Consider the following 20764-nt stretch of genomic DNA (forward strand, 5'->3'; position numbering starts at 1 on the left):
TTGGGAAGTGAGCAGTAGTTGCAAAGGCATGCCTGCTGATCTTATTAAACTGGCATATCAGTCTTGCACATGGCCATGCATGACAATCTTTGTGCACTCTGGTCCACACAACTTTGGCGGATACTAACTTGGCTGTGGCTCAGATGCCTGAGTGTGCTGTGTTACACAATATGTCGAAAATCTCATGAAGATATTGCTCTGATATGCTGAGTCACTATTTCCTTTTCTCTCTGTCCCACCTAATTGTATTCGGCACATTCAGGGCTGACACACATCTGAGCTGCAATACTGCTGCTCCTATGTAAGATGGCACAAGAGAGGATCTTGTTGCTACAACGCTAACTCTGCACACTGAATGGTGTTTAAAATGGCACAGCTCTGGCAGTCAGTGATGAGGTCGTTCATAAACTGATAGTTACGTTAAAAGTCTGCTCCTCGAAAACCGCAAAAATCAGTGTTGGGTGGAAGTTCGAATCTAGGTGTAATGCTAACTGCTTTTCACTGTAGATGGGGATTCTGGCAGTTGTCGCAATAAGCACATTATGTTAGTGCCATCACTGTGTCATTGATCCTAATTCGGTAGACACGGAAATCTGAACCCATGTAAGTAGGAAAACTCTACACTTAAGACTGAACCCGTAAGCACAGTTGGTGTAATTGATTGGCAGTAGATAATGTGGCATTTGTACATCTTCTTACCACACTCTAATCTGGGTGCCTGTGCTGTTGTGACTGAGATTAGTGCCCTATAATGCCCACCTATGAAGTTTGGGTAGTTGCAAGGCTCTTAGTTCACTGACGGGTAGGGTTTGGCAAAATGCCTATGGTACCAGCACCACTGTTCTGGCAAGTTTAGTGGGGTGACATTTTCTGTTTCCCCCCCCCCCCCCCCCCCCCCCCCCCCCCAACTTTGTAACTGCTGTTGGCATGCAGCTACTTGCACATTGAGTTTTGACTCTTTTGCTACTAGCTGCTCCACCATGTGTTCGGACAATCCATGTTGCTGGTGTGAAGTATTCAAGAGTGTTCTGGGGTCAGTGACATCAGCTTGTACAACTGTGCACATTCCGGAGTATCTGTGTTGGCTGTTGTTGATTCTTGCACATGTGGAAAATTTCACTTGAGCTGTTTGCAGTGGTATCTGTCTTCTTTGCTAAGACTTCCAACACCAAGTCTGTCTGTGCTGCAGTGATGACACAGATGTTAGCTGGAAGTTTATGAAGTCATAATACCTGTGTAAAGATTGTTCAGACAGGAGTTGAGGGCCTCCTAATGTGTGTAGTGTTTTGAGTACTTGTGACAGAGTCTTGCCACCCATATATTCATCTGCAGTGTTTTTTTCTTCTAAATACAGATGTGAACCCACAAGATTAAATCTGTCTGTGTTATTAGACACAGGACATGGTTGAAATATGTGTTCAGCCTGTGTGAACCAGAGCTGAGGTCGTGGGAAGCTTAATATTTCCTTGTCACACATTTGTACATCCATATTTTGCATTTTCATCCATTGTTCCATTTTGCAGAATGTTAATAGTTGTCTATAGCGCTTCTGGGTTGAGTGGTAAGTATTGTTCACTCTCAATTCCAGTTTATGGTGTTATTCCCTATGATACATACATTCACACTGTTATTCTTTGTTTTCCTTATTCAGGGTCACCACAATGGGAACTCGTATTTTGTATTTTATCCACATAAAGTAATTACTCTGTTATTTAACAAATAACATTTATTGTACTCGCATAAGATAAAACAGAAACAAGAGGAAAAACTTGTAAACAACTGTAACTATGCCAACTACAGCAAACGTAACACTCATATAGCGAGCGATGAGTTTGCTCACTTAGTGTGGTGAAGTGGGTTAGTGATGTTGGCAGAATGTATCAGTAAAATCCTGTGATAAATCTCTTATTTACTAATACATTATAAAGTTAATGACCATCTTATTCTGATTGAAATGCTTCTCATTATGGACATCCAAATGTTTTATCATGATTGACTGTACAAAAGTAATCATGACACAGTTTTAATTGAAAGTATGTGTCTTTACATTTGCACACAACTTTTCCTTAATATGATAAATATTCTAATCTTAATGTCCATTACAGTAAACTTGTTTCATTTTGTGTGTACTCTTTTCACCTAGTACTTACAATATTTTACTTTTAATTTTACTGCAGTAAAGTTTTAATAAGAAAGAACTTTCTAAAACTTGTAGTTTTTATGTGAAAACAATAGATTATGACTGCATTACAGTAAATGTCTCTTAAATAAGTAGCATATAGGCCTAGTTATACAAAACAATAAAAATCCAACTCATTAGCAACTATATGGAAATAATTTCCTCTGCATAAAATTAATCGATTCACCGTGTAGATCATTTTAAAGATATTCATAGATTTTTTGGAGTCTCTGGGTGGACCAACCAATGTTTCGGGATGTCATTACAACCACATTTTGCCAGTGGTGTCAAAAATGTGTCCCAGCACCCTTCCTATCGACGCACCTTATGTGTGTTACTTAGTGTAAGTTTGAAGCCTGCTACCTTTTCAAATTTCCCTTTTCTTTTTATATGTATTCCAAAAATATTTAATTTTCTTTTTGTTTGTCCTGTACAATTAGAGTTAAATTTACAACTGAAATCTGTATTTAATACATAAGAATGATCATTTACTTCATTCCTGGCTAAATCATACTGTTTAATTACGCCAGAATGTAATTCTCATTTTAAATTTAATATTGTGGTATCGATTTCTAATAAATTTCTGTTTATCACTATGTTTTTGTGATGGGAGTTGGCAATACATTCATCTAATGTATCAGTTTGTTGATTTAATTTAGTATTAGTCGTATTAAATTTGGTGGCTGTTATAGTTAGAAATTTATCAGATTTGACACCTTCAGTGTTTGTCTTCATGAGGGCTTTCTTGTTCGTGTCAACTCAAGCCTTCAATTTCTGCATCAGCTTGATCTATCTTCTCATCATTTGCACCTAGTTTCTGCACATTGTAGCCTCTACATCAGCAACTGCCTTTAGGGTTTCTTCGATTCTTCTTCTTCTTGATGGCGCACAATCTTAATACTCCAGAATAACTTCCTCATTTACAACAGTCACTAACACCTACTCATAAAATTCAACTAAAAACCAATCCCATTTTCACTAAGTCACAAACTCACATAAAAAAATTACAAATTGTTTTGAATAAGTGCACCTCACCATCTCAGCCATACACTGTTTGGATCAAAATGTAGACAGTCCTGAACTGCTGTAACTCAGTCACATAAGGTTATGCATTGTTCCTCTGCCTACAGACACACACACAAAAATACACAACACTACCGTAGCTTCTGGAACTGTTGGGTCCCTTCTCAGACAGGAGAGAGGGCTGGATTGGGGTAGATAAAAAAGAAGGGCATGTCACCAAGGCAGCAGGACAAGGTGTGAGTGTTATGCCCCACTCGTCTCACCATGCCTGTTGGCAATGCTGGTACATGCTCCCCTTCAGCAGTTTTTTTTCTTTACCCAAATCTGGAAAAATTTATGTATTCAGAAAACTGTCACTGTCACTTGTCCATGTAACATTTGTGGTGTTTCCTTTGTGTTGACCATATTGAACACAACAGTCACTAGACTATCTCACTGTACCTACACTGATGTGAAAATTGGTGCCTGAAGTTATGTGTGGCTTATACGGATAGATGTGGTGGGGTGTCAGCCATCAGTAGCTAGTGCATCACCGTATGGTACACCACCTTTCAGCACTGTGCGTCATCTCGAAAGCTTCCTCTACCCTCCAGCATATTCTTGTGAGCACGTCACTGTATAAGAAGATGAAAGACACCTGTCAGTATCTTCATTCTTTTTTTATAATCACTGGAAAAATTTCTTTGTTTTTAATTTTTTACACGAAGTGTACAACTGAACAACACATTCTTTTTTTCATGAACTACTTTATTAATGTGTAAATATTGACGTTCTCTCAAAACAGTCCCTGTCTTGTGGGCGTGAGTTGTGTGCCCTGTTGGTGTCCCTGTTTCCAGTCGGCCTAGAAGCTGCTCCTCGGAGTCTCGTAATAAATGAAGAGTGCAACCCATTTGTACAGCTGTGGAAACCACGACCCCCGATGGACAGGCCATTAATTGATGTTGTTAGGTATGTATAAATTTAAATGTAGTTTAATATATCTAAAAACAAAGATGATATCAATATAATGGAAGGAAACATTCCACGTGGGAAAAATTATATATAAAAACAAAGATGAGGGGACTTACCGAACAAAAGCGCTGGCAGGTCGATAGACACACAAACAAACACAAACATACACACAAAATTCAAGCTTTCGCAACAAACTGTTGCCTCATCAGGAAAGAGGGAAGGAGAGGGGAAGATGAGAGGAAGTGGGTTTTGATGATGTGACTTACCAAACGAAACCGCTGGCAGGTCGATAGACACACAAACAAACACAAACATATACACAAAATTCAAGCTTTCGCAACAAACTGTTGCCTCATCAGGAAAGAGGGAAGGAGAGGGAAAGACGAAAGGATGTGGGTTTTAAGGGAGAGGGTAAGGAGTCATTCCAATCCCGGGAGTGGAAAGACTTACCTTAGGGGGGCTTGAGTTGACACGAACAAGAAAGCCCTCATGAAGACAAACACTGAAGGTGTCAAATCTGATAAATTTCTAACTAGTCTTTAAATATGTCTGCTTGTGTCTGTATATGTGTGGATGGATATGTGAGTGTGCGCGAGTGTATACCCGTCCTTTTTTCCCCCTAAGGTAAGTCTTTCCACTCCCGGGATTGGAATTACTCCTTACCCTCTCCCTTAAAACCCACATCCTTTCGTCTTTCCCTCTACTTCCCTCTTTCCTAATGAGGCAACAGTTTGTTGCAAAAGCTTGAATTTTGTGTGTTTGTTTGTGTGTCTATCGACCTGCCAGCGCTTTTGTTTGGTAAGTCACATCATCTTTGTTTTTAGATATATTTTTCCCACGTGGAATGTTTCCCTCTATTATATTAATATCATTAATTTGAACCCAACAATTACGTTTGTTATTGTCACTGTTGCATTTCGAAATCTTTCCTGTTGTCTTATTTTCTCTTTGTGTTTTTGCCAGTAGTTTCACTTTGTATTCACCTTCTCCTTTTTACCGTAATCTGCTATACAATTTTATCCTGCCTATATACACTCAATAATACGTAACCCACTTCCAAACCATAGGTCTTTAAATATGTCTGCTTGTGTCTGTATATGTGTGGATGGATATGTGCGTGTGTGCTAGTGTATACCTGTCCTTTTTTCCCCCTAAGGTAAGTCTTTTCGCTCCCGGGATTGGAATGACTCCTTACCCTCTCCCTTAAAACCCACATCCTTTCGTCTTTCCCTCTCCTTCCCTCTTTCCTGATGAGGCAACAGTTTGTTGCGAAAGCTTGAATTTTGTGTGTATGTTTGTGTTTGTTTGTGTGTCTATCGACCTGCCAGCGCTTTCATTTGGTAAATCACATCATCTTTGTTTTTAGATATATTTTCCCACGTGGAATGTTTCCCTCTATTATATTTAAATGTGGTTTTAAACACAACTGAGATACACAAAATGATAAAAATCTCAGTTTCTAGATATTTTCTGGAAGGTTGAAGAGCAGTAAAGCGTAACAAATTGTAGTAGTAACTGTAGTACAGTTGTTTGTATAGAAGTCATTCTGATAATTTGATTGAGTAATGAAGGCTGCTGATTCACGACTCACGCCCGGTACTCACAGCTTTACTTCTGCCAGTACCTCGTTTCCTACCTTCCAAACTTTACAGAAGCTCTCCTGCAAACCTTGCAGAACTAGCACTCCTGAAAGAAAGGATATTGCAGAGACATAGCTTAGCCACAGCCTGGGGGATGTTTCCAGAATGAGATTTTCACTCTGCAGCGGAGTGTGTGCTGATATGGAAGTCTTAATTGCTTGCACCATCTGTCAAGAATTCAGTACTAATGTTCCTCAGATAAATACAAACATAGAAGTGCATTTCCCAACAACATGTGGGGGGGGGGAAAAAAAAAGAAATGACAAGTTTTGTACGTTAGAAAATTTTGTAATGGGACATCAGTGCAGTTTTGGTTGGATGCAACACCCCGTAATAGGTGTAGTGATTCAAGGTAGATGAAGTCTCATAAAAATCGCATGCAGTCCATTTATTAAAACATTCAGTAATTTCTCTGGTCCATAGTGTAATTCAGATCTGCTGGAAACATATCTTCTCTTAATATAATGAGGATGAGGTGCAGACGGTAGTTAATCATTACAAAATTCTAACTGGCGAACGATTGGACAAAATTCTTACTGTCTCCATTGACCCAATTTCATAACTGTTAATCATTCAGTGAGTTTTGATGCGAACTGGCAAAGCCTTGTGGCCTACCCTGTGAACTCGGTGCAATGACTCGTAGCAGGCTGCTACTATGTTCACATGCTTTGCTCAGTCAATGCGCTACCAGTCTATCCACACTGGAAGTGGTTCTCCTAACTAGGTTTCTTCAATCTCAGATCAGCTTCTTATCTTTACATTACATAGTTACTTTTTCATTGAATTCCTGAACAAGGGCCGGCTTCCATTCGGTGCCTGTACATACTACACGTGAGATAACAATATTTACAAATATGATATTTTGTCATTACAAAAACATAAATACAATTAAAAGTTTTCATTTTTTATTGTAATAAAAACCATTTTCATGTTTGTACACACTTCAAAAAAAGTTTTACATCACCCCGGTTCCCAGAACTCCTGAATATAGGTGCTGACTGTGGATATTGTGTCACAGACACAGGTAGTTCAACCACGCCTAGACGGTCAATACCGTGGTTTGATCGCGTCCACGTTGTTACTTTTTGCCAGGAAGGGCTCTCAACAAGGGACGTGTCCAGGTGTCGGAGTGAAGCAAAGCAATGTTGTTTGGACATGGAGGAGATACAGAGAGACAGGAACTGTCGATGACATGCCTCGCTCAGGCCGCCCAAGGGCTACTACTGCAGTGGATGACAGCTACCTACAGATTATGCTATGGAGGAACCCTGACAGCAATGCTACCATGTTGACTAATGTTTTTCATGCAGCTACAGGATGTCATGTTACAACTCAAAATGTGCACAATAGGCTGCATGATGGGCAACTTCACACCTGGTGTCCATGGTGAGGTCCAGCTTTGTAAACACGACACCATGCAGTGTGGTACAGGTGGGCCCAACAACATGCCGAATGGACTGCTCAGGATTGGCATCACATTCTCTTCACTGATGAGTGGCCCATACGCCTTCAACCAGAAAATCGTCGGAGACATGTTTTGAGGCAACCCGGTCAGGCTGAACACCTTAGACACACTGTCCAGCGAGTGCAGCAAGGTGTAAGTTCCTTGCTGTTTTGGGGCGACATTTTGTGGGGCCAATGTACGCTGCTGGTCGTCATGGAAGGTGCCATAACGGCTGTGTGATACATGAATGCCATCCTCCAACTGATGGTGCAACCATATCGGCAACATATTGGTGAGGCATTTGTCTTCAAAGGTGAAAATTTGTGCTCTCATGGTGCACACCTTGTGAATGACTTCCTTCAGGATAATGACATCGCTTGACTAGAGTGGCCAGTGTGTTCTCCAGACATGAACCCTATCGAACGCGCCTGGGATACATTGAAAATGACTGTTTATGGACGAAGTGATCGACCAACCACTCTGAGGGATTTACGCAGAATCGCCGTTGAGGAGTGGGGACAGTCTGGACCAACAATGCCTTGATGAACTTGAGAATAGTATGCCATGATGAATAAAGGTATGCATCAATGCAAGAGGACATGCTACTGGGTATTAGAGGTACTGGTGTGTACAGCAATCTGGACCACCACCTGTGAAGGTCTCGCTGTATGGTGATACAATATGCAATGTGTGGTTTTCATGAGCAATAAAAAGGGCAGGAATGATGTTTATGATGATCTTTATTCCAATTGTCTGTACAGGTTCTGGAACTCTTGGAACAGAGGTGATGCAAAACTTTTTTTGATGTGTGTAGTTGTGTCTGTATTTGAAAATATTTAACCGGCTTTCTCCTTTTGTTGTGCTTGCTGTGAGAGTAGGTGCAGCTGTCATTTTGGAATAAGATACCATGCAACCATGATTTTGTTCCCTTTCTCTCAAATGTTTTGAAAACCTGTGGGAACAAAAATTCAGAGTATCTGTCACACGTTCACTATACTCAGGTGCGGTACTGCTTTCCCATTGAACCACAGACATTGCAGTTGATGGGGTGGCTTGGGTGCCTCAACAATGCAGATAGGTGTAGCACAGTTACAGTCACAATGGGGGTATATCTGTGGAGGTGCCAGACAAACATGTGGTCCCTGAAGAGGGTGGCAGTAATTTTTCCTGAGGGAAGACAACTCTACCATAAGCTTAAACAATGATAGTATCTTCTTGGACACAAACTACTGGGAGTAAAATAGACCTCGTTCGCATTCCCCAATCGGAGAATACTAAGTAGGATATCGTCATCAGAAAAAATAAAACCAGCGTTCTGTAGGTCGGAGTATGGAATTTTAGATCCATTAATTGAGCAGGTACATTAGAAAATTTAAAACAGAAAATGGATAGGTTGACGTTAGATATACTGGGAATTAGTGAAGTTTGTTGGCAGGAGGATTAGGACTTCGGTCCAGTGAGTATGGGGCTATAAATACCAAATCAGTTAGGGGTAATGTGGGAATAGCTCTAATAATGAATAAGAAAATAGGAATGTGGGTAAGCTCTACTATGAACAGTACAGTGAACACATTATCGTAAAGAAGCTGGCAAAGCCAACATGCACCACAGTAGTACAGATTTATATACCAACTGACTCCACATCTGATGAAGAGATTGAAAAAATGTTTGTTGAGATAAAAGAAAAATTATTCAGATAGTTAAGGTAGAGGAAAAATTTATTGTAATGAGGGACAGGAATTCGATACTAGGAAAAGGAAAAATAGGAGGAGAATATGGAGTGGAGGAAAGGAATGGAAGTGGAAGCCTTCTGGTGGAATATTGCACAGAGCATAATTTAATCATTGCTACCTCTTGTTATAAGAACGATGAAAGAAGGTTCTACATGTATCAGAGACCTGGAGAGGATAGAAAATTTCAGAATCATTATATAATGGTAAGGGAGAGATTTTGGAACCAGATTTTAAACTGTAACAAATTTCCAGGAGTAGATGTGGAGTGTAACCACAATTTATTGGTTAGGAAACTGCAGATTAAATCTGAAGAAATTGCAAAAAGGTAGGAAATTAGAGAGATGGTTCCTGGATAGGTTGAAAGAACCAGTTGTTCTTGAGACCTTTAGTGCAAGCATTAGACATTGATTGACTGAAACAGGGGACAGGATTACAGTAAAAGAAAAATGGGTAGCTTTGAGAGATGAAATAGTGAAGGCAGAAGAGGATCAAATTGGTAAAAAGACAAGGCATAGTAAAAATCCTTGTCTAAAGAATGAGAATGACAGAAAGTGCAAAATGGCTAAGCAGGAACGGCTAGAGGACAAATGCGAGACTATAGAAGCATATATAACTAGGGGAAAGATACGTAACACCAATAGGAAAATTGAAGTGGTCTTTGGAGAAAAGAGAAGCAGCTGTACTTAATACGTCCACAGTGCAAGGAAAAACACCCAGGTAAAAAAATAATTGTGAAGTTTATTGTACATAAATAAATACTTTACTCCAAGGGGAGCCAGATTCAAACACAATACCTTAAAATGAGTCACATTTGTAATATTTAATGAATAAGAAAAATAACAGAAGGCTGAAGCCCTGTAATTGTCTCCGATGGAAGTTGGTGTGACACAATAACTTACCTGTCACTAAGCTCATCACTTTCAAAGCCTGTATAAGACTTATACATTTCATAGTCCTGAGAGGACTAGAAAAAGTTTAAGATCGGTATAATCAATGACATGAAAAGATAACAGATATTACGAAGTCTGGCTGCAGGTTACTGTGTCTGGGGGTGCGTCTCTTTGTTGTAAAGGTCATCATGACAGCTTCTGAATAGGAAGTTTAATGTGGATGGCGACGTCGTCGTAATGGTGACTCCAGAGTGAGGTGCTGATTGATGGAATGCTTTCACAATTTGCATCTGGTGCGGGAAGCTCACTTCGAGTTAAGTTGGTTCATCGTGACCCAAGCACTGGCGTAAATACTGCCTGTGCTCTAGGATTCTGCTGGTACTATTTTCAGTCCTGTGGCACATGGAGAAGAAAAGGTCCATGTAACCAGTGTCCACTGGTGGCACTAGAGTTGCTGCCAGGTAACTGGGAGGAGTACGACCCTCTCATGTCTGTTAGGAGAGAGGTGTATTGGTTGCATAGCCCATTTATGTTGATGGTTGCTGGCTGAATAGCCACAGGGCTTTGACGCAGCAGCTCTCCTATCCCCCTCTCTTACTGAAGGGGAGGGGAGGTAGTAGCACATCTTGACATCTCTGTGCGGGCAGGGGTCTTGTTGACAGCTTAGGGCTAAGGTCCACCACCATCGGCATTGGTGCTGCTTATCGCAGGATGGCAGTGTTGAGGAGCAGAAGCATCCAGTGGCCATATCGCCAGGCAGGGATTTTGGAACCATCACAAGGCTGGTGTGCACAGACCTGGGGCGTATGGCAAGGAGTGGTCTTTGTGGAGCAAGTCTGGAAGGAGATCAAACAAAGTAAAAACAGATAGCTGGAAGTAGTGTGAAGGCACTTGGTAAAGGATTTGGAAAAATCAAATACAGAAAGCAGCTGTGAGGGCAAGTGTGCCCAGAAATAGAAATTGGTATGTCCAGAGGGCCTAATGAGTGCTGGGGCATGGAAGAAACAGACTTATTCTTATTTATGGGGAATAACTCCCTCCCTAGCGCCTTTGCTGTAGGTTCTAGGTTCCTTTTCTCCTCCTCAATCTCCTCCTCCCCCCCCCCCCCCTGCCCACCCATCCCTCCCCACCATAGCCCTTTTGCCTCCTTGCTAGCTCACCAGCTTGGTAGACAGTCTGTGTGGTGGGCCTGTTATATACCCATCTGGCTGGGCCCTGAAACCACAGGGATCACAGTGCTGGTACCTGCAATGTGAATGGCTCCTGCAAGCCTAGGAGTGGTTGCCCATCTTTTCGGGGCATCAGAACTCCCGGCAATGACCGCCTTGCAGGGCGGCCATTGCTGTGGCTGGGCGGTGCCCAGGAGGAGCCCCTGCACAGAATGGGTGGTAGCAGAGCTGACGTTTGGCATATGAAATGTGTTAAACTCTCTGGCTGCTCTTCTGCGACTGCATCTCTTCCTAGAAATAGTTCTGTGTCAGTTCCTGTTTCTGCCTTCCTGCCCTTGCTCTGCTTGGCAGGAGGGCCAGGCCCGCTGGCTTGGGGTGAAACCCTCTTCGCAGTACGTCATCTGTATCAGGACTGATGGGGAAACTTTTGCCGCCACCACACCAAACCCCTTTTGTTTGTAGAATACATTGAGGACAAATTCAGTGAAGTTGAGTTGTTGAGCAAGATGAGATCTGGCTCCCTCCTTGTCAAGACAACTTCTGCCAGTCAGTCAAGCTCCCTCTTTGCCTGCAACCGTTTAAAGAGACATTCCAGTGAATACCGCTCCTAACAAGTCACTCAGTATGACACATGGTGTAATTTTCCATAGGGAGCTGCTCCTCCAGTTTGATGATGAACTTAAGGTTGGTCTGGAATAATGTGGTGTTCATTTCATCTGGCGTGTCCAGAGATGCCCTAAGGACCCTTGTGTGGACACTGACACTTTCATCTGGGATTTGAGGGGGAAATGCTGCCCGAGAAGGTCAAGGTAATTCTATATAGATGCAATGTCAAACCATACATTCCACTTTCCAAGTGTTGTGTCCATTGCCTCAAGTTTGGCCGCATGTCCTCGCGACGCAGTGCCATTCCCATCTGTGGTGATTGTGGATGCCCTCTTCATGTGGGGAGCCTTGCACCCTGCTGCCTAACTGTGTAAAGTGCTCTGGTCTCCATACTCCCCACTCACTGGAATTTCCAGTGTATAAAAAGGAAAAAAGAATTCTTGGAATAAAGACATCCTCTTCTCTGGCTCCTGCTAGTGATGGGGCTCCCTCTCAGAACACCCCTCCCCAGCGTTCTCAAGGTAGGAAGCCTGCAACCTCAGGTCGGACAAGGGACTCACACTCTGAGGCCCCAAATCCGCTCGCTCTCTGTCCGATCCTGACAGCATTGCCTATTCCCTTACTAATAACACCTCCTCCCTCCCTGTTAGGGAGAAGAAGGAGCAGTGCAAGTCAAAGGATGAGGCTTCCCTGGCTTCCTGGGGGACTTCAGCCCATACTTGTTGGTGACAACCACTGACCCAGTGACATGACTTCCACTCGGCTTCTATATATCTACCCTGGACTGTAGCCACACAATAATCTAGTGGAACTGCAACGGATATTACTGTTACCTACCAGAACTACAATTTGTTTCCTCCTATTCTATATTCTCTCTTGCTCTTAAAAAAAAAAAAAAAAAAAAAAAACGCACTTCTTTGATGACCACTCTCCAACGTTTCGTGGTTATCGGACTTTATGTCTGAACCGTGCTGGCCCCAGAATAGTGTGTGGAAGGGTCTGCACTTTATTTTTCACCAATGTCATCAGTGAATGGATTCCTATCTGTACGAACATGGAAGCAATAGCAGTACATTTGCGAATGACCGCAGCAATCACCATATGCAATGTCTACCTCCCTCCAGGAGGCTACTTCCTTATATTGACCTCCATACCTGAATACAGCAACTCCTCCCTCTTTACTGCCTCACGTCAGTGCCCAACACTCCCTGTGGGGGAGTGGCACTTTGATGGGTAGGGGTCTTCTAATTGACCAACTTCTTACAGATTGTGATTTGTTTCTCCTCAATGATGATTGCTTTACTTACTTCAGTGCTGCTCACAGCACCTTTTCTGCTGTTGATCTCACAATCTCCTCCCATGCTCTCTTGGCTTCCCTACATTGGTGACCCAGTGATTATCTTTGTGACAGTGACCAATTTCCATTGATCCTGTCATTCCCCTGCCACTGCCAGGCTGACAAGTGCCCAAGTTTGACATTTCGTAGAGCCGCTTGGTCTTTATGTATGCCTGCTTTGCACTTTGACACCTCTCTCTCGGATTGCATTGACACAGTTGTGCGAGACATCTCTACCACTCTTTTTCGTGCCACTGGCGCAGCTATCCCCCTCTCCACAGGTCTCCACCATCGACGACCAGTGCCTTGGTGGTCCGAGGACATAAAAGTCGCTATCCAGGACAGCTGACGAGTGCTGCAATGATTTAAACAACACTTTTACACCTTTCAGAGGACTACCTTGTTGATTTTAAGTGTCTACATGGTAAGGCTTGCTAATTATTAAGCAGAGTAAAAGGGAATGCTGGGAGTGCTATGTTTCCTCCCTGGGGTGTATGGCTCTTCATTGCAAGCTCCATAGCCTTCTGGGCTGCCAGTGACAAACAACTGTCCAGAGTCTGATCCTACTGGGTGCTCTGTGTACTGATCCATTGGTCCTTGAAGATCACCTCGTGATGCACTTTGCGACAGAATCATCGTCATCTTGCTGTGCTGCTACTCTTCTCTCGCAGAAATGCTTAGTTGAACAAATGCCCCTATGTTTCAACCTCCACTTAGCCGAATCCTGTAATGAATCCTTCACAGAATGGGAATTTTTGCAAGCTCTTACCTCTTCACATGACACAGTCCCACACTCGGATTCCATCCACAACCAGATGATAGGGGGCACAGCTCAGCTTTAAGTGTTTAGGGCAACACTAATTTTGATTAAATGTTGTAGTTAGTAATCTAATATCATCGCTAGGTAACATTAATTCTTTAAATTTTCAACCTACACCACGATGACATTACAGTACCATTGAACAATCTGAGAATAGGCAGTTATGTCACAATGAGGTGTGGGTGTAAAAGACTTACTGCCAGTTGTTTCATGGTGAATATCATGTATGTGATGTGATCCTGTATAGATAAATGGAAGTCTTCTAATTAACCATAGGAGCATTGGCCAAACTCTGGCTGGAAATATTGCCTAAATTATTGCATTCAGAAGGTAGAATGCAGCATTCCTCGACCACAGAACAGTGGCTTTGGAACATAGCTCAGTTGTCGATAATGTTCTTGACTGCAACTTCTGTACTTTGATTCCAGTTTTTCTTTAGAAAAGGACAGAACTGTTGTTCACACCAAAATTATGTAGTAGATCACTGAAAAGTCCCATCTCATTGTCAGAGTAAGCAAAGCTCTTTAATTTTCTAAGTAAGGAAGACTATCAATTTTAGTTTCCTTCCTTGGGCATTAGTTGGGTATCATCAGCCATAATAGCCATTACTAGGAAGAAAAAACCTCAGAATGTATGGCAAAGTTGTAATGTTTGGATGACTCGGAAGGGTTTTCGGTGTGACATGTAGTTACGTGCAAATGCTTTCTTTCCGAGTTCGTCCTTGAGAGGGTTTTTCAGTTAGCGACAGTGCCCTATGAGACAGAGGGTAGCCTACAACTGGAAGAGTTCCCATTAGACTGAATAACACACAAAATTATGCTGGCATGTCCACCTTCAGAAGGTGAAATATTTTGCACTGCCTGTAGGCACACAGGAAAGTACACAACACTATCATTGCCTCCGGTACTATTAGTTCCTTTCTTGGGCAGGAGGGTGGGACAGGTTGGGGAGATTAAAAAGGCAAGGAAGGCCACTCAACTCCCGAATGACAAGGAGCCACCTGTTATGGAGACAGAGGGGGAGGAGAGGCAGAGGTGAGGTGACATGTGCCAGAGGCAGTGGGAGGTTAAATGTAGTACAACAGTAAGCAATGTGCCAGCGTCAGGATGGGTTAAGAGGAGGAAAATGTGTAGACTGCATTTTGCTTATTCTGCACCCACATTAACTGTGGGGGACAATATCAGTTAATGTAGAGGCTGAGTAACATTATTAGACATTCTGATCAATCCATTATGCAGGTAGAAGTGCAGCGAATTTCATCACCAACAATGCAGATGTGGACACCGAACACTGAGTAATAACATTATTAACTAGAAGTGAAATTCTGTCTGCCCTGTCTGTTGAATTTCAGGTGTGGCAATTAACACTGCTGTGTTGGGAATGGAATTAAAAGGTTCCAATGGCTCTGAAGCTACAAAAATTCATTGTTGGAGTATAATGGCAGTAACTGCAATTTCACAGTAGCCGCAGTGGCTATCCTGGAGAAAATTGAGACAGCAAGAAAATCAAGACAGAAAAGTAAAGGGTAACACCGATAGTACAACTGTATCTGTTGTCTTGTGCAACATTTGTACTATGCTAATCTACATTTCAGAGCCACAATCTTGTCATCACGGCGCCAGTTTTACGTAAACAACTTTTGTTGTGATGTTGTCTCGTGTCGAGTGAAGGTCCTCATATAAAAACCGAGTTCCTGGTGATGAATATGTGACTCTGGAATGTACATTGGCATAGTAAAAATGCTATACAAGGAAGAAGATGCACTTCAATTATTGAGGTTTCCATTTATAACTGTAATATTGATCTTAAAGTAAATTTTGGTTCTGATATTTTAAAATTCACGTTCAGTGAATCCCTTTAATGTAGTACACAACTGTGCTGTGAAGTTTCTTCAATTGCTTCACAGTGCACTTCAGTAGCTGAAAAGCTTAATTTCTTTCAATTAAAACTTTCTTCTGGACGCAATTACTTTAGCAATCGCGGGTAACATATGAAGATTTTGAGTTTATGAGCAATGCCCTTGCTGATATAGACAAAAAGTTTTTGGAACTATTATAATTTTGCCAAATAACTACCTGTTACAGATGATGCAGAATGGGCCAAAAGTAGCAATAATTTATCCTGAGGAATTTTACTTTGTGGAATTAATTCTTTAGAAAAGATTACGCAGTTCCTCATTCATTGGTTCTAGCCATTGTCCCAATACTTCAATGCATAGTTCAGCTGTGCAAGTGAGATCTCAGCATTGTCACCAAATCTGTAAGAATGTCTCTGTAAAAAGCCTTTGAACCTGCTGCAGCGGGGTGGGTGATTGACGGTGAGCAAGCCCAGTGGCTCGACTGTTCTGATGCCTCCACTAGGCATTCAACGCAATTCTTTAGTGAGACTGGTCCTCGTCATGCCTAATTCCTGACTCTCTCTCTCTCTCTCTCTCTCTCTCTCTCTCTCTCTCTCTCTCACACACACACACATCCTCATTATGCCACAAAGCGCTGCCTAATTGGATTTCCAGAATTTGGACCACTACTCAAGGTGTGTGTGTGTGTGTGTGTGTGTGTGTGTGTGTGTGTGTGTGTGTGGGGCGGGGGGCAGGGAGGGGGGGGGGGGGGGGGCTGCTCTGTGAGTTGCCGCTCCTCTGACCCAACTGTAGAAAGCTACAGTCTGTCTGTCTTGGATGGGTAACAATTAAAATAACTTATTTCTGAATATATAGAAAACTGTTGCTACAAAGGAATGTGGTACACTGTTTAGGTTATGAGGAACAGGCACTGCACAAATGTGACCTTAACTTCCTTTCATTGTACATTTTCTTGTGCAGAATGAAACAAATGTGTCCTGGTACGGCAGCTGACATACTCTCAAGAAGTGGCACCGGTTTCATCAGGATAACAAGTGAAGCGAAAGGATGGTCACAAATGAGGCAGTGCATGTTGTATGGGCCTAAAACTGAGCTTTATGTCTCTGCAGGTAGGAATTTGCGGGAACACCTGTTTAGGGAACACTTAAAACACGTGTTACAAACATCATATGGGATATCTGTAGCACTATATAGGTGTCACATTTTTGAAATGGGGCAATACACATACTCTGCTTACAAAAACCTATCACAGATAACCATATTACAGTGTCTGCACTTTGATTCAAGTGCAAGTGTGTGACAAGTGTGTCATGAAATGTTTGTAAGGCAGAAGTATGTTTAGTGTATTTAATATGATTACGCTTCATACTCGCTCCATTTGTAAAGAGTACAAAGCCTGAGTGAGTACAGTTTTCACCAACTACTAAAAGTTTCTTGACATGGCTGACATTTGTGTTATTGTATTGATTGATCATTTGTGATATACTGAGACGAGAGGGCATCTGAACTCACATGTTGTACACGGGTACTTACTAATCCCTATAGTACAATTGTCACTAATTGTTACTACTCACTGAAATTCGATGTGTATTGCATTACCTGTGCTCGCCTGTGAAGGTCATGTGCCCTATTCTGATGACCAAGTAGACTGACACAATTGAACTCACTGTGAAATGTTTACCGGTGCTACTAGGGAATGTGCCATAGGCATTCAGTACATGACACTGTATGTACATGACTGAACCCCCCATGTACCACAGTTTCTGACATATGCTGGTTTTGTGTGATACCTGCCTGAGAAGATGGATCAGAGGTCAAGATTTGGTGCTTCTCTGTACCTAGTCTTCCTGCATCGGTCACAATGACTTTCACGGCAAACAGAATGTATGGTATTTACTACTGTGGTGAACCATATAAACGATTCACAACAGATTATCTGTAATGTCTGTGCAGTCATTTGATGTGATTTTAGTACAAACGAGCATCTTTACTGGTTGATGTTGCAGCATTTGTGAGTGTGTGTTGCTTTTCATGGCAGGCTGTTTTGGCACCTCGTGTGTTGTTGTTATGTGTGTCTTATAATGTAAATTGTTAAGAATAATTTGTGGAGTGTGTATTAGTAGGAATATTTTGTCTTGTTTTGAGCCTTGGAGTTGCCATATAACACATATTACAGTTGTTCTGAAACACCTTGCATGTGATGCAGCATTTTTTCCCCCCAGGAAGGATTGTAACTTTGCTGATGAATATCCCTGAAATTCCTGATAGGTACACCCCCGCCCCCTACCCCTCCCAAAGGGTGCCTTCTTTTTATTCTGTCCTCTCTGTATCTGTAGATATTGACACAGCTGCATCCTGTAAGCAGAGAATTTTGGTGCCAAGTTTCCCCATTTGTTTTTTGTTTAATGCTGTGAACTGTAGTAGTAGTAGTAGTAGTAGTAGTACAGACAAGACAGCGATAGTTCCATTAGAACAGGACTGGATTATCATTAAATGCCTCTTTGTGTTCTTGACAGGTAAATACCTTCTGGAAATAATGAAGTGAACACTGATGTAATACAGAGTTTGTGCTGTGAAAAATAAATAAATAATTTTTACTAATTATCAAACAAATTTGTGATCGAAATCTTGATTGAGTGTCATTGTTATCTTCACTTTTTCCTAAGCTAATTGTAGGTTAATGTAGTTTCCGTAGAATATTTGAAATGTTTTAATTTTTTCCATTTGTTGCAGAGAAGCAATGACTGTTCTTTGTAAAATGTTTTTCTTCATTTTTCCCATCAATGACAAAAAGCAGCACTCCATCTTCCGCACTGCAGTGAGAATTACTAGTGTTCTGTCTAGTAGGTCCAGAGGACTGGGTTCAGACGGCCATTCTGTCACCCGCAGTGCCACAAGTGCTCCGGCGGCAGCTAGTGGTAGCAGCAGCGAGTCAGGTGGTGAGAGGGCGGAGCCTCTCAGTGTCATCCGCATACGCCTCAATCCCATGGACTTTGAGTACTTCACTTCAGTAAGTGTGTAAGGCAGTATTGCTGCCAGGGAGTACCTCATTTGTTCGTTCCTTCCTTCCTTACCACTTTTATCAACCATTGCTTCTGTGTTTATTTCTTACAGGTTGAAATTTTTGTAATTTATCAATATTCCTGAAATTTTTAATGAAGATGGTGTAACAGCTATCGCCTCCTTCACCTCCTGCACTTAAAGTAATACATTGATATTAGTTTGATTAATGGTTTTTCATAGTCTTCTGCGTTTGAAGGCTATCCTTTTAGCTTACAGTGTATCAGTGATCTTTTTCACTTGATCTGTTCCTTACTTTCAAGGGTTTCTTCTCAGCCTTACATCTTGTATCCTTCTGTCCTACCCCCTTCCTTTCATTTCCCACAATTCATTATTGAATATTCCCTGACAGTACTACTCTTTATTGTTGTTAAGAATTAGTGTCTTTTGTCAAATGGTTAACTTCGGAATAAGTTGTAATTTTTCATCTGTCTTTGCAGAGCTCTATATATGGGGTGTTCAGAAAGTCTCTCTGCAGTGCGTTATGATTGTTATTCGCATGTGCCGTATGATTGAATTGTGTATTCAACAACAAGGGGGACACTTTCAACATTTAATGTGAAAATTTGTAAGTAAAAATGAATATTCAATAAATTAATAACTTGTATTTCACTGAGTTTCATTTCAGTATATTCACTGTGGCATACGGCATGCGCAGCTAACAGTCTTACGGCACTGCGGAGAAACATTTTGAACACACATATTTTTAGCAGGAGTCACCTCTCAAATATGCTAATTTATTGTAGTTAAGCAGTGATTACTATCTATGCGTAAGTTTTGAAGTAGCTGTAATTTTATACTCAAGTTTGAGTTACTTGTGTAATGTCCTGTAAGACATTTATGCCCCAATGTTTGATGACATCTGTTGGCACGCTAGAGCTATTAATTTACTTATTCTGTAGAGAGCCTAATGTTATAGAGAGTATAATGTGTTGGGTTTGAGACTGACTAATTACTAAATCTATTTATTGTGCTGGTTCTCTCTGTTCAAGCCATGCTCTATCCTCCTTACTGTCCTTAGAGAAACCCGTGTTCTTTACGTATACACCTATTTTCATCTACTTTCAGCTTACCAATAATTCTTTTAAATTTAGATTGAAAAGCACATTGGATTGGAGAGTTACTTGATTAATCCTATAATTGATGTTAAAAGTGTAATTAGTAATTTAGTTAAATTTTATCTTTGTCTTGGGAGTACAGCATAAGCTCACCAGACAAAAAAATTAGTCATCCCTAGAGAAATAGTTATAAACATCATTTAATAGTGTGTAATTCCACCCCTGGACTTGATAACCACCTAGATTAATTTAAGAATTGAGTCCACAAGTTGTGCAGGTACATCCATCCAGTTTAAGCCACTCACCGATGATATGACCATTCAATTCCACCAAATTGCTGGGATGCTAATGTTGACCCACTGTTCCAACATGACCCACAGATTTTCTGTGACATTCAATTTAGGTGATTTTGTATTCCAGTTAATATGTAATAGTGTGGGGAAATGTTCAGGAAACTACTCATATACTCTTCCAGTCCGATGAACTTTGCTGTTGTAGTCTTTATGTGCTTGTGTGAGCAGTGGCCTCTTGCAAGGTGGCAGACACCAAATGTTCATTGCATGCAGTTCCTGTCGCAATGTTATCTCGCTAACAGGTTGGGATAGAACTTCAGTCGCTGGCTACAGCAATTTCAGTGAGGTCTCTAAGTGATTTTGATTCACAAGTGGTGAAAGGCATCTCCAGTCCCTCTGTAAGGATCTTTTTCCAACTACGACACTGATTACGTGTTTTGCGGCCATGTGTGTTGCACCACTTCTTGTAGACAGATTTAACATTCCGCTGTGAAACACTGACAAATCCAGCAACTTCACATACCGTATGGACCTGAGTATAGCCAAACACGATTGCTTCTTTTTGCCATTTACCCATTTTTACGTACAATGTCTGTTTGAAACAAAAATGTCTCACTGATTGCTGGAGCCTTATGCTTACGTAGAGGCAGTGTGTGCGTGGTTGACCATGTGACTTGATCACTGCTCTGTCTGTAAAGGCTGAA

General features: G+C 41.5%; 1 protein-coding gene across 1 annotated transcript in view; it reads left to right on the plus strand.

The window, feature by feature from the left end:
* Positions 1–20764, plus strand: part of LOC124619972 (lysosomal-trafficking regulator) — a 594456-nt gene that overhangs the window by 13014 nt on the left and 560678 nt on the right. Inside the window, exons 4-5 of the mRNA XM_047146635.1 lie at positions 3987–4150; positions 18497–18659. Of these exons, the coding sequence (XP_047002591.1) occupies positions 3987–4150; positions 18497–18659 (327 nt within the window). The remainder of the gene's footprint in view (positions 1–3986; positions 4151–18496; positions 18660–20764) is intronic.

Source organism: Schistocerca americana, chromosome 6, assembly GCF_021461395.2.
Source record: "Schistocerca americana isolate TAMUIC-IGC-003095 chromosome 6, iqSchAmer2.1, whole genome shotgun sequence".
In the NCBI taxonomy this organism is placed as follows: Eukaryota; Metazoa; Arthropoda; class Insecta; order Orthoptera; family Acrididae; genus Schistocerca; species Schistocerca americana.